The sequence below is a fragment of the Thunnus thynnus genome, chromosome 11 (genome assembly GCF_963924715.1).
Source record: "Thunnus thynnus chromosome 11, fThuThy2.1, whole genome shotgun sequence".
Classification (NCBI taxonomy): Eukaryota; Metazoa; Chordata; class Actinopteri; order Scombriformes; family Scombridae; genus Thunnus; species Thunnus thynnus.
In genome coordinates, this window is record NC_089527.1 from 17,600,640 (window position 1) to 17,614,121 (window position 13,482).

Genomic DNA, 13,482 nt, shown 5'->3' on the forward strand with positions numbered 1-13,482 from the left:
TGGATGCATGCATAACGCATCAAGGCTGTGATCTGATTTATCTTGCTGCCTTGGCTACTGAAGCCATTTAAATGATGGACTTTACTAGGAATAATGTTTACTGCCGTTTCACTTAAGACTGTATGTGCCCTTTGCACATGCTAGTTCGTGAACATCAATTATATCGGTAAAGGTAAATTAGTTCTTATGTGCGGCGAACAAAAGATGCCTGCCAAAACTGAAATGACCTCAGTAGAATTTACACCACAAATAATCTTTGTATTGAATTAGCCTAAATACTCCTGTATGAAGTGTGCTTGACGCTGCCATGGCAAAGTTTGAAAGGGACTAGTTAAATGCCAGAAAAAAAAGAACTTGTCCAGGTTTTAACAAACTACAGCCCTCACGGAAGACGTTTTGACATGTCAGGAGACGTAGTAGTAAAAGTACAGATGTAAATAATAATAAGTCATGATGGCTGAATTCCATTTAGCTGCTTAAGGTTCAGGGTCCCGGTATTGTGCATGTTGGCTCACTGTCAAACTGTCATGGCTTTACTGGGACACTTGAATAAATCAGTGCCTCATTAGGAACACCTGTGCTTCTCCTACAACGATAAGTCAAAATGTCTGCTATGAAAAATCCTATGACATATCAAGGACAGTCTTCATCATTTATTTAATGTGCAATAAGTTTATTGTTGCACTTTAAATGTAGTTTTTCTAGTTTGTGCTTCTGTGGCCTCAATGCCAGTCAGTGTGTGTGAGTGTGTGTGTGTGCTCACGACTGACAGACAAAAGTATTATAGGTCATTCATATTAATTTCTATTAGGCTTCTTCAAATTTAGAGGAAGCTGACCCAGCACAAAACCATACTGCATAGGAGAGAAATCAGGGCAATGTTAAAATGTCCTGATTTCTGCATTGGAAATAAGACCTATGGCACCCAGATTTGGCAGCAACTACAAGGCTTAAAAACTGAATTTCTAGGGCTAAACACATGTGTGACATTTCATCCCATGATATAACATGGGATATAAGATGATATAAAATCTATTTTAAAATCTCATAAATCAAACTTCCCATAACTCCAAAACCTTTTATATTTTATATGATGACATTCGGTTCAATTTTAAATGAACAGAAATCAATGTCGTTTCTTTCTAATCTTTTCTCCTCCAAAGTTTCATAACTTTGTTACAGATAAACGCCGTTTCGTTAGACAGTGCTAATTTAAATAACCCAAGATGGCGAATGCCTTGTTGTTAATATGAAAGCAGAAAAAATGGAGGGTATTGTCATAATCTCAAAGGGTAAATTTCAGCCCAGACCGCAGCTGCTGCATTAGCTGCGCTCCCCTTTAAGAGGAAGCCACAAAAAGAGAGGATAGAGAGGGGGGAGAGACACCAGCAGGATGCCCGGCTTCAACACGGATAACAAAACATTTAATAGGAAAGATGAAGGAGATAAAACATTAAGAAAACACAGCTGTATTATACCCAGTTGTTGGATAAATTCATGACATGTTCTCACACGAAGCTTCAAAGCACAACAAGCATTACACATGCAGCCAGACTTTTTTTTTTTTGTTAAATGATACACTCCTACAAGAAGCGTACTGTGAGCTGAAAACCTAATATTTCTTACAAGCTAACTTACGTACATGTTTTCATCGGCGGTTCATTAACGTTTCGGGATAAACGGTGAATCCGCAGAGTGGACCAGCTGGCAACAAAGACAGGATGCATGCTGCAAGGTAAACACAAGACTGGACAGCACTGCCTGCCTGCCTGCCTGCCTGTGTCTGTGTGCCAAGTACCGGTGTCACGTTAACGTTAGTTACCCAACTGTGTCCAAACACTCTTTTTGCGACCAAGTTACCATTTCAACATGAGAACAGTTGAATTCTGGACAAAGTTTAGCTCGGCAACATCCACAAACGCTATATCTACTTTTGACATCAACTTTTTTTTTTTAAATCGCCGTGTTGCACTCACGGAGCGGACAACCGGCAAGTGTAGGGGAAGGATGCTACCGCTATGGGTTTAACGTTAGCAAATGAACGTTAGCTTAGCGGTTAGCTCCGGACGACAGAAATCCATAAAATAACAGAGCTGAACGTACGTTAGTGAGTTTTATCACCTAGCAAGCTAAGGTTACTAACTCCTCAAGGCTAAACAAGGAATATACAACTCACCTTATCGCTGAAAAGCCGTGTATTCCTTTAAAAAAAAAAAAAAAAGCGAAATTGAAAATAAAACTGTTATTAGTTCACTTCCCAGTTTAGCGCTGTTTGAGAAAGATGAATGATGAATTGATCTGTTTAGTGTTTGAGTCTCGGCCGGGTGGGAGGAGGGAGTGTGACTGAGCGTGTTGGTGTCTAATCGCAGATTGAACAGACTGACTGTCCTCCCGTTTCACTCAACTCAAGAGAAGTGACGTCAGCTGAAGCCTTCTACAATGCAAACTTTTGTTCTCAAGACTGCAGCCAGCAAGTGCACAAAGTGACAACATCAGCATGCACTGCTGCACAGTAGTAAATGTAAAAATAGATGCCATAATGCTGCATATGTCTAATGGTATTCATTTATGAATATTACAACATCTTCATAAGCTACTGCTCAGTACTCTCGTACCTACATTTATGCATTAACTCCTTTACAAACAGGTGCGCACAGTTTCAGATGCTTTCAATCTCCACTAGATCCCTGGCATGACAGTGAAAGCAAATTTGTCAGATGCTACAAGTTTGTTTGTTTGTTTATACAGTAACCCCTAAATGAACCCCAATATAACCCCTAAAATATACTGGGCTATATAGGTCACCAAGAGGCTGATGTAAGTTTGAATCTTTCATTCAAAATAAGAACAAGAAAAAATTGTTAAGGAAAAGTTATGCTGCATACATGCTCATAGCTTGTTTTATGATTTATAATCAAAGGAGGCATACACAATAGGTCTTAATGACATTAACAGTTTGCACATTGTGGTGCATATACAGTGCTGTTGGTGTGTCTAAATTCTCAAAGTAAGACTGAATGACAAGATCAATAAATAATGTCTTTTTTTGTTGAAAGTTTGATGACTCTTCAGTATGAATAATAGTTCAGTTCAGTCTTGATTTTATTGTCCTTCATGGGAAATTTGGCTTGCAGCATGGCGAGAACAGACACGTCAAAACAGACTCATCCAACAGCAAAAACAACAAGAGATCATCGATTAGAAAACATGACATGCAACAGCAGTAAGACCAATAAGTGATAACAATAGGAGAAAACAATGTAAAACAGATGAACCAATAATAGCAATAAGGTTATAAACAAAACACAGGTGTGCCCTTTAATACAGAGGGTGTACATTAATTTATAGAGTGCAAATTAAGGGATTTTATTGCATATATTAAGAAGGACTGTTTGAATCTAGTACACCTGGCCCTCAGGAGTCTATATATCTATTCTAAAGGAGGCAGCTTAAAGTCTTTAGTGATAGTGGCCATCAGTGGTGTTTTCCACTGTTTTCCTTTTGCCAGACTCTTATTTGAAAACGTATGGACTGCTCATTTCAGACCATGACCACATGTTGCTTAAAATGTGTTTAAGAAACTATTAACAAGGTGTTTGTGTTTAAGTGATGGTAGTAATTAAATAAAAAAAAATATGCATCCAATGTAGTGACCACTGTCTGCCCTTTTTTGCTAACGTTAAGCACATAACTGGCAACAGGCAACAAAAACGGTGCACATTTACAACACATTGTAACACTGTGAAAATGTTCTGTGGTGCTGTATATCCAGTGTGTACATATCGCAAATTATAAGTATAAGACTTTGCAATGAATCAAGTCGAGTAAGCTTCTTGTAGGAGGTAAGTTTTAAAATACACCTGAGAATCTGGTACGTTAGATGTCTGTGTTTTATTTCTGGATAGATTAAACAAAAAGCAACAGTATGATGCATTGTGTTGTCTTTTTTGTAAAAAAGACGCGGTGTTTCAGTGTTCAGAGGACACAGTGGGTTTCAATCCAGGGCACTGCACCTTTTCACCAATGCACACTGAACATGGAGTTGAGCTAATTGGATACAGTAATTAAGGCACAAAGGCTCATTTGAATTAAAGATGTGGAGAAAAAAAAAATCCTTGATCAGCATTTGTAAGATTTAAAATGGGTTTATTTGCTTGTTCATCATCCCTTGTGCTCATTGATTTTTCTCCCCTTGTAATTCTGTGTCATTTCAGATGCTGCAGTCACAGGAGCTACTGGCCTGCCTGGTTAAACACACATGGTGAGAGATGAAAAAATTATTTGATGAATTTGTCAGCTGCACAACAGGATACCTGGGTTTTTTCTGTTTGTATTGGACAACCCCCATTAGAGAGAATGAGCAATTGGAGAGATCAGAGCAGCATCACCACAAAAAAACCTTTCCTGGCGGTGGGTTTTTTTTCACGTCGTGCAATCAAAATGTCAGCCCACCTTGGTCATTTGTAACATAATAAATCGCAGTCGATGGCTGCGATGCAAGCAGCATGCTGGGGGAAGGGCAGTCTGTCCTCTTTAAAGGGATTTTTTTAAAGTCTTGATTAGAAAGTATAATGAGATACCAAAGACACAGCAAAGATGATCTCTCTAGAGACTGATGGAAAACAAATTAACACCAAAGCCTTCCAGCACTGCATATGCGTTTGATTTAGGAAATGGTACAGTCTCCGGGATAAAAATGGGGTAAATTAATCTTATAAAATCTTTGCAACAATTCTTTGGAGTTAAATGATCTGCCATGCCATGTGAGTCGTCAGATAGGAGGATGTAAACTTGGTAGTCACACACAAAAACTGTATCATCTTACTCATATCATGTAATTGTATAAGTGAAAACTTAAAGTTGAATTACTTTTTTGCCATGAATTGAAAGGAAACCATAAATGAATAATGTAACAAGATGATAAAACATGTTCTTGCATTTATTTTGAATAAAAAACACAAAGGTGTGGCACTCCATATTAAAATTGTGATTTTAAATAGGCCAGGTTTATGCATTCATTTTACAGATCTGAACTGTAATGTAATTAAGTGAAGGGTTCTATGTGTCTTGACGTGATGTGAAATAGAGTATTCTGTATCTAGAATAGGTGGCCAGAGATGCAGTCATCTAAATAGTGGCCTTTGTTTTCCTCTGTTATTTGGAGCATGTTCCAGTGCAGTGAACAGGGGAGAAACATGAGACTTCCAGAAGATGAAAGACAGATGCTTTCCACTTCTGTTTACAGACACCTTTCCCAGAAAAGACAAGAACATGAATAGAGGATGAGCTAAAACAGAATTAAAAAAAAACAACAGAAACAGAAAGACAGGAAAGAGTTCGGGCTCTTTGTAGTTACACAAAAGCCAGCGTCACCACTGTATCCTATATATTTACAAGTTTAAGACAAGTCTGCTTTTTTTGGGTCTGTATTGTATTGTGTTGACACATAACTCGATAATTCACAGGCTTGATGAACCTATGTCTTGTGATCCAACGCGGCTCTCATTTTCATTCCATCTGTCACGCTACTGTATGTCATTTTAATTAGTCATTCTGGGTCAGCGTAGACCTCTTCCTCCTCCAAGCAGTGGTGTGACAGATGCGTGAATGAAATTAATTTGCTATTATTTAAGCAAAAATAGGACATTACTGCTATTGTGATGAGACAACAGCCCCGCTGTGGTAATAAAATCCACACATCCCAGTAAAACAGAAGAGACAGTTTGGGATATGTGGTGGTTACTCATAGATGAAATACAACCCTGTCATTTCCCCCCCAAAAAATCTAATGAGGCTTTTCAGTATGTAATGTTAAAATTAATTATCAAAATTAAAATTATCATAATTGCCTGTGCGGGAAAACACATTTTTTTTTCTTTGTTGTAAACTGATGACATACAGGAGCTAAACACTTCTCTATAGCAATGAATAACAAACCTTTGTACGTTCAGGAGACCTAATACAGCTTGATAATCAGACTGAATTTCCATTTTGTTTTCACTTCATTACTCATTCTTTCATTATTTTATTTGAATCACTGTAATAGTTCAGAGACGACGGCAGCAATTGAAGGGGTCTAGAACCAGGCCAGATTGTATATACGCTGTGTGAAGAAAGGAACATTGACAATCACTCTCCAAGCTTTCTCAATGCATCATTCAGAGTTCCACTCAAAGGCTTTTTCAGCGCATGCATCTGTAATGAATTATACTTTGTTGCATATTTATGAGGGTAAATCACTGTTTGGTATTGGGAAAACATGGTCAACTTGAGTTTGAAATTTTGATTTCTGTTTAAGTCTATCCAAGTAAGCCAGCTGTATGTTGACCATATACATTTGAGGTACTCTACATAATTGAACAGTTTGAATAATGTATAAAAAACCCCACCTTTTTGTGTGTATTGTAAATATAGGGATCTTTTACTTTAGTGTTTACATTACTGATGCCAGGAGACCTGTAACAGCCTTACAGACAGATATTGCTGTTCAGTCATTATTATATTAAAATCAGCAGCCTGTCAGCAGATTGCAATTTTGTGTTTTCATTTTTGGCTACTGGGCTACACTTTTATTTATACATAGAAAATTAGCCTTTAAGCTTTGTTTAAGCAAAACTCTTTTCAAATGTCATTGTTATTTTCTAATTCCTTAAGCTTTTGCTGAATGTAAGAGGAAAATTGTACAAAAAAAAAAAAAAAAAAAAAACAACTCAAAGAAGAAATATGACATATCCAAACCCACATACCCACACACATAGCCTCTATGGCACCATACTGCAGCCAATGGTCCTCTCCTGCAGGTCACTGCCTTCTGCTGTTTGAACCTTCATCTCGCATCACATGTTAATTATTGGCTACCACGAGACTGCATGACTTTCTTAATCATCAAAAGGACTTTCACCTTAGCTTGGACACATGATAAGCTTTCTTTAATGTATCATTGGATTTCACATTTCATTTACAATGTTTATGTTAAGGATTTATTTCTCCCAGAAATTATGTGTACTTTTTACAGAATAGGTTTTTATTACAGATTGTTTCCCAACAGCAAATATTCACACAACAGTGTCAAACTCAATATCTTTCATAATTCCAAGCCATTCAGTATTATTATATCATTAATTATTGGGGGGAAAAATCCTTTTTCATGTAATGTCAGAGAGAAAGACACAAGGCAGAAATTTGATTCACTGTCCCACCTGGTGGCCAAATCTAGAAATTACAGGGAATAGTGGAAGTGGGTTTTTTGTTATGGTGCAATATTGGAATTATTCTTGTTTGAAATGAGCAAGTTTGTGTGCAGTCCTTCTCCTTTAAGCAGTATTAGAGTGCCATGTAAACAAATGTTAGTACACAAATGCCCATGATGATTCATTACTGTCTTTAGATGTTACAAATATTTAAATAGGCATCTGCAGCAAAGACCAAGAGTATCTGTTACACCATAGTCTTCTAAGTAGTCTAAAATTAAATGTGCATGAATGGAAACTTTCACTTCTGTTACATCTTGTGTCATGCTGAGATGCCAATAGTGCCACTAGACATTTCAAGGAAACGATACTTTTCAGATGATTTAGTGTAGATATCCTTTTGAAACTAACAGGACTCTGTCTTCAGTTTCGGTGTCCTAATTCTTCTTTTTCTACTCAATTGTATACAGAACTGTGCAAAGCTTTTAGGCACTTTAGATGCAGATGGTGTGGCTCCTACAGAGTCCTGATCTCAACATCACAAGGTGACCTATAACTGGAGACATACTATGAAGAATTATACTACATAGAATACTTCTTGTTACTGCCTGGTAGCACTTTGTGACTCAGATCAATTCAATCAAAGAAAAAACAAACACTTACTATGGTAAAACATTCTTTATTACGAAAAACACACAAAGGCTCAGATTCTGCCAAATTATTGTCAAATATTGCACAAAAGCATTCATACAAACTGAAAATGCAAAACACTGTATTACATATTAAGAGGGGTATTTTACACAATGTAATAGTGTCTTTACCATCATTCTGCAATATACCCATGAGATAAGATAGCCAAATCTTGATTGTCTTAAATGTCAAAAGTAGTAGTAGTAGATAGTTTATTTCCGACATCAAAATCATGACAAACACCATAAAAATGTAGCAATGATAATGCCAAGATTGTATTTCATAGGGCAGCAAAAAAAACATTTAAAATACATATTGTACTGTATCATTTGACCAGTTAACCAGTGCAGAAGATTGAAGGTTGATTATTGCGTCATTTTTCTTTCTTTTTTTTTTTTTTTCTTTTCAGTTAGGCACACATCTAGTCACAAGAGAGAGGGGATTGTGTACTTTTTACCAGCCAAAAAGTTGGTAAAAAAAACCAAAACAAACATTAGCCCAGGACAGAATGCAGGGAAACTGGTCAGGGTGTCTGCTTTAGGACGGTTTTCCATTTCAATTGATTTTTTACTTGGAAAAGAATCTGCTTAATGGACTGCGCAACAACACTTCAATGGCAACATTAACATACATGAATCAAGCAACTGCTCATACAATAGTCTCACTCAGCTTTTGGCCTGATTAAGATAACATGTGGCCTTCATAGTATGTGATTGAGAATTCCTGTTTCTATGAATACTACTTAGGGACTATTTTATGCATGTCCATTTACTCATCATGAGAAGTACTACTTAGCCTGTGAAAATGGATGTATTTTGTCCTCTGTGGCTCTGGGGGGAGCTGTATAAAGTCTGAGGCAATAATCCTTGTGATCCTGACAGGGTTGTCTCAAATTTAGAACAGAAAATGTGTGTCACAAGTTGATGGAGTAGAAGAGACGTGAGCATTTACCAGGCGGGGAGGGTGTAACAAAAAAGAAATCCAACCAATCCAGTGGTTTTAGAGCTTGAGCCATACTAGGGACAAAAAGTCAGCAGGCTCTGCTACACTGATTTGGACCATTCCTTGTATAATCTCCCTCTATTCCCCAACTTTATGGGAATACGATACTAAACAGAACATTTCTGTCCGCTCACCAAAAGTATGAATGCTTTGCTCTTCAGTTCTCCCTCTTTCAACAAGAAATAATGAGTTACTTTCAATATGAGAGAGAAACAATGATCTGAAAAGTTATCCAAGCAATGTGTAGTGCCTGATAAATAGCCTGATGTTACTGTACATCCAATCACGGATGACATATACACAGATGACTCTTTGTTAGTGCAGATGACAAAAAAAGCAGAAATGGTGAGATGTTTTAGGATGTGCCACGGTGAGTGGTTAGTATAAGCGTCAGTTTTCTCTCAATCACACTACATTATTCTGAGTCATCGACATTGTGCTAACCCAAAACTGCTTCAGTAACTGTTTTAAGAGTGGAATCCACCTAGTGAAGAGAGCACAGGCTATAGTTTCCTACGGCACGCTGTCCGTCTCCTCAGCCTCCACCAGGCAGGACCGGTCTGTGTCCAGGACTCTGAACGGAGGGTGGTACTCGAACGCCGTGAAGATAGTAGAGCCCAGATTATGCTTCTGGTGCAGGAACCAAATAACCACTGAGACTCCCATGATAGCTACCACGCTGAGAATGACCAGGGCCGACAGCAGCGCACTAGGTTCTGAGGAGGACAATTAACAATGCAAGGAAGTTCACAAGCTTATAGAAGAATAAGTAGTAAACACAAGCTCATAGAAGAATAAGTAATCACAAGCATAGAGGAATAAGTAAAAAAACAACACCAACAAAAAAGGTTGACTTACTTTGCTTGGCTTCCTCTGCGTCTGAAAAGCAAAATAACACATTGTGAAGCAAGTGAGGGAAAAACAATTCCACCCACATTTTTTCATATGTCACATTAACAAGAATCTTGCTACTGTAAATACTCATGGATCTTTCTTTTTAATAACTTCTGGGAGCTTAATTTAGCAAATCAACAGCCCTTAAAGATAGACTTTATGTGTTGTATTGAAAAAAGTCTTACCCTGAGCTGTCTCACAGACCACTCCATTCTCCACATCATCCTCGCAGCTGACATTTTCCCACTTTCCTGTGTCACTATGCAGAGCCACACACCTATCTATGGGCGCAAGGTCTGATGGAGAATAGCTGTCTTCCCAGTTGGTGAACTTCACAGGGTCTTCACTGTACCACTTCATGTCATCACCTGACAAGACAGAGCAATCAGCGCTCCAGCGTGAGACACAACAGGCAGCGAGAATACCAGCCTCCTATCACAGGTAAAGTCAGTGAGCCACATGATGGTGGAATTATTATTATTATCATGGCGTTCCTTTTTGCTTTGCCTTTTGTATCGCATTCTCAAAAACTGCACTGAACTGTGCTACAGCGCAAAATAATATCGTTGAAAGAAATAACAGATGTGAATTTCCCCTAATTTAAATGTGATTTAATGTGTCTGTTCTGTCTGTTAGTTTAATGCAGCTTCCCCTACTGGAAGCATGATTGCTTAAAAACAGGATTTCCTGAAATTGTGGCAGAATTTATAGAGAGAAGGAGGAGTCAGTGTTGTCATACAAGCTTTTAAAAGTAGCAGGCACTGGTAGAAAACAAAGGACAAGCTAACAGACAGCTCTTCAGATTATTTTAGTCAAACATGTTGTTCAGGAAAATACAGAAATAAGCAAACCACAGACAGCAGTGTAAATCTATTTTTAGAAACTAGAATAGAGAAAATCTTAACTCTGGCTCAACTTTTAAGCCAACATACACAAGCAGTCCTAAAGTTACACAGAAAATAGAGATAAGTGGACCTTGAGTCAAGATGTTTTTTGTCAAACTGTTGCACAAAACAATCAATGGACTTTTAACACAGTATTTCCTAATTATTACAAACATCTAACCCAAAACCAAAAAACCCTGCAAGGTTCACTGTACATTTTCCTTCTAGTTACCTCCAAATAATTGTAATAAAGTTATGTTTTTCCAATTTTTTGAGAATTAGATTTGATATTATGGAAGTCAGCCTGCATCTTCTCATAGGCCATCGGTCACATGGTACTCACTGTTTGTGTCATAATACATTCCCAGCCACACATTGACACTGCCTTTCCACACCTTTGGGCTATATTTAATGACAAAGTCATTCTCCTCAGCGCTCTGGATGGTCAAAAGCTCTAGAAAAAGGATAACAGCGGAATCACTCACACATTGAAAATACAGTCTATTTTTAATAGTAGCAAAATATGTGATAATAAAATGTTTCATGTACCAAAGCCTTGGCAGAGAGTATTTGCTCTTTCAAAAGTGTAGCTTTTGATTTTGTCTTCTTCTCCGTGGACAAAGTGGTAACATCTGTCTCTGAAAGGCACCCAGGTGCGTCCATCTCCAGGACAGTCTGAGGAAAGTCAAAAATGTGAGCATCAATAGAAAGATTTGACACCTGAAATATCAAAATTTCTTCTAGCTGTGCACATTTGTGTCGGCCAGTTTACAAGCTACAGGGAGAAACTGACAAAACACTTCATGAAAGATGACTAACTAAACAAACTTACATAACCAAATCACCACATTAAAATGTTGCGACATATTTGACTTTATGTTTGGTTGGATGCCAATTAACACCATTTATCAACCCCCCAATAGACTTTATAAATAAACTAAATAAACTATTTTGTTGGTTAGGTTCAACTTGTGACCGCTGTTCCTCTTTACTGGTGTCTGTTTGGCAAATGCTGTCATGATATTGTACACTGTTTCTCTTGTGGCTTTTAGACCGCTGCACCTGCTATTTGGTATTAAATAGTTTTCCCTCTTTGGAGCTCGCTTATGGCTGTAAAGATAACTGTCAGACTGCTTTTACAGCTGACAAATGCTGCTACAGTTTATCTGAGAGGTCTCGCTTGTGAAGCAGTTTGTGTTTCTAAACTTTACCACAAAGAGACATATTTTTAATCTGTAGCTACTTTCTGTTTTTACTAAATAGCCTACAATTTCATCAAATAGGCAGACACTCAACTTTTTATTAGTTAAGTTAGTTTTTTCCTTAAGTAAAAGTATCAATACAGCAATGTAAAAATACTCCTTTACAAGTAAAAGTCCTGCATGAAAAATCCTACTTCAGTAAAAGTACATAAGTATTAGCAGCAAAACATAGTTAAAGTATTGCAGTAATAGTAGTGGTTTGGTCCTTCTGACTGATATATTATTATATATGACATTATTAGTGAGCATCAGTGAGTAAGCAGCATGTTACTGTTGTAGCTGTTGAAGGTGGGGCTAGTTTGAACTACTGAAGTCAGCTAGTTTAGTCCAGTGGTTCCCAACCTAGGGGTCAGGCCCCTCCAAGGGGTCACTAGATAAATCTTAGGGGTTGTGAGCTGATTAATGGGAGAGGAAAGAAGAAAAAACAAAGTTCAGATACACAAATCTGTTTTCAGTTTTTTGGAATTTTTCTCTAACCTTTGATTTTTGGTGAAATATTGGATCATTTGAACATTTATTGGAATGAAATCATGTGGGAAGTTTAGATGGAAAAATCACTATTTGGTGAAGCTGTTAACACCATTCATAGAAATCTGAAATGTGATCCCGACTACACACTGCTTTTTGTAAGATGTCAAAAGCCAAAAAGGTTGGAAACCACTGGTTTCATCTTTAACAATGTCTTGTATTTTAAAAGCTTGTTATATTATCCATTGTGTCAAATCTTCTTCTGAAAAGTAAGTAAAGCTGTCAAATAGTATAAAGTATAAAGTAGCATAACACGGAAATACTCAAGTAAAGTACAAGTACCTCAAAATTATACCTAAGTACACTACTTGAGTACACGTTCTTAGTGGCTAGTTAAGTTATGCCCTGTGTGTCGACATTTAGGGACTTTACAGTGATACCTGTAGTCAAAACTTAGTCACGGCTTATCTAATGAAACCCTGTACAGAAAGAGCGCAGATAATAGTCACAGGCCTACGCAGCTCTGCAATCAACGACAGTACAATAAAACCATGCCAGCAAAAACATTACGTTGATTCAGCTTAGAGCGAAGACTCGGATTTCTTAACACTTACCTCCCGTCAAACTCAGCTGAAGCTGCGTACACAACACAAACACACAAAACAATGATCGGGAAAGGTGCTTTTTCCCCTGCGACTCCATGACAGCGGACACAAACTGTTCTTGCACCAAACTAGTTTATGACCTGCTCACTCGACTGTCAGCAACAACGTGAGTCAGACCCCACCCACCGGACAAACATGGCCTCAGCACTTAACACACTTAGAACTACATGTTGATTAGACTGCCTGGACTTCACTTCAGTACAATACACAATATATTATTTAAAATGTTTAAAAAACGATCGGAGAAGACGCCCCCTTAAGAACATTGTTGATTTACTGAAAAGACATAAGGCGTTTAAATGTGATTTCAGTGTACAGTATCATTATACATAAGCCAGTACAGTTTGTGGTTTATACACTCATAAAACAATACAAAAACAAAAAAACAAAAACAAAAACAAAAAATCCAAAGCAAAACAAAACAAAA

At 37.6% G+C, this 13,482-nt stretch overlaps 2 protein-coding genes across 11 annotated transcripts in view; both read right to left on the reverse strand.

The window, feature by feature from the left end:
• Window positions 1-2,424, reverse strand: part of LOC137192619 (bromodomain adjacent to zinc finger domain protein 2B-like) — a 62,459-nt gene extending 60,035 nt beyond the window's left edge. For 6 of the 10 annotated variants that reach the window (XM_067603460.1, XM_067603459.1, XM_067603461.1 and 3 more), the window contains exon 1: window positions 2,177-2,423. The gene's annotated coding sequence lies outside the window, so the exon portion shown is untranslated. Of the gene's footprint in view, window positions 1-1,642; window positions 1,764-2,176 lie in introns of those variants that run through there. The other 4 variants (XM_067603457.1, XM_067603456.1, XM_067603462.1 and 1 more) reach the window with 3 other exon arrangements.
• Window positions 2,425-7,853: 5,429 nt separating this feature from the next.
• cd302 (CD302 molecule) lies at window positions 7,854-13,165 on the reverse strand. The gene is made up of 6 exons (XM_067603468.1): window positions 13,005-13,165; window positions 11,210-11,335; window positions 11,004-11,114; window positions 9,962-10,144; window positions 9,741-9,761; window positions 7,854-9,598 (listed from the first exon to the last, which is right to left on the reverse strand). The coding sequence occupies exons 1-6, from the start codon at window positions 13,090-13,092 to the stop codon at window positions 9,396-9,398; spliced, it is 732 nt and encodes a 243-aa protein (XP_067459569.1). The 5' UTR covers window positions 13,093-13,165; the 3' UTR covers window positions 7,854-9,395.
• Between the last annotated feature and the right edge of the window lie 317 nt (window positions 13,166-13,482).

What these genes read in the sequence shown, in the direction of transcription:
- cd302 (XM_067603468.1), bottom strand. Translation starts at nt 13,092, where the DNA reads ATGGAGTCGCAGGGGAAAAAGCACCTTTCCCGATCATTGTTTTGTGTG. An exon ending in GGTCTGTGAGACAGCTCAGG is followed by an intron (nt 9,762 to 9,961) that starts GTAAGACTTTTT and finishes TTTGCTTTTCAG; the next exon opens with ACGCAGAGGAAGCCAAGCAA. An exon ending in CGCAGAGGAAGCCAAGCAAA is followed by an intron (nt 9,599 to 9,740) that starts GTAAGTCAACCT and finishes TGTCCTCCTCAG; the next exon opens with AACCTAGTGCGCTGCTGTCG.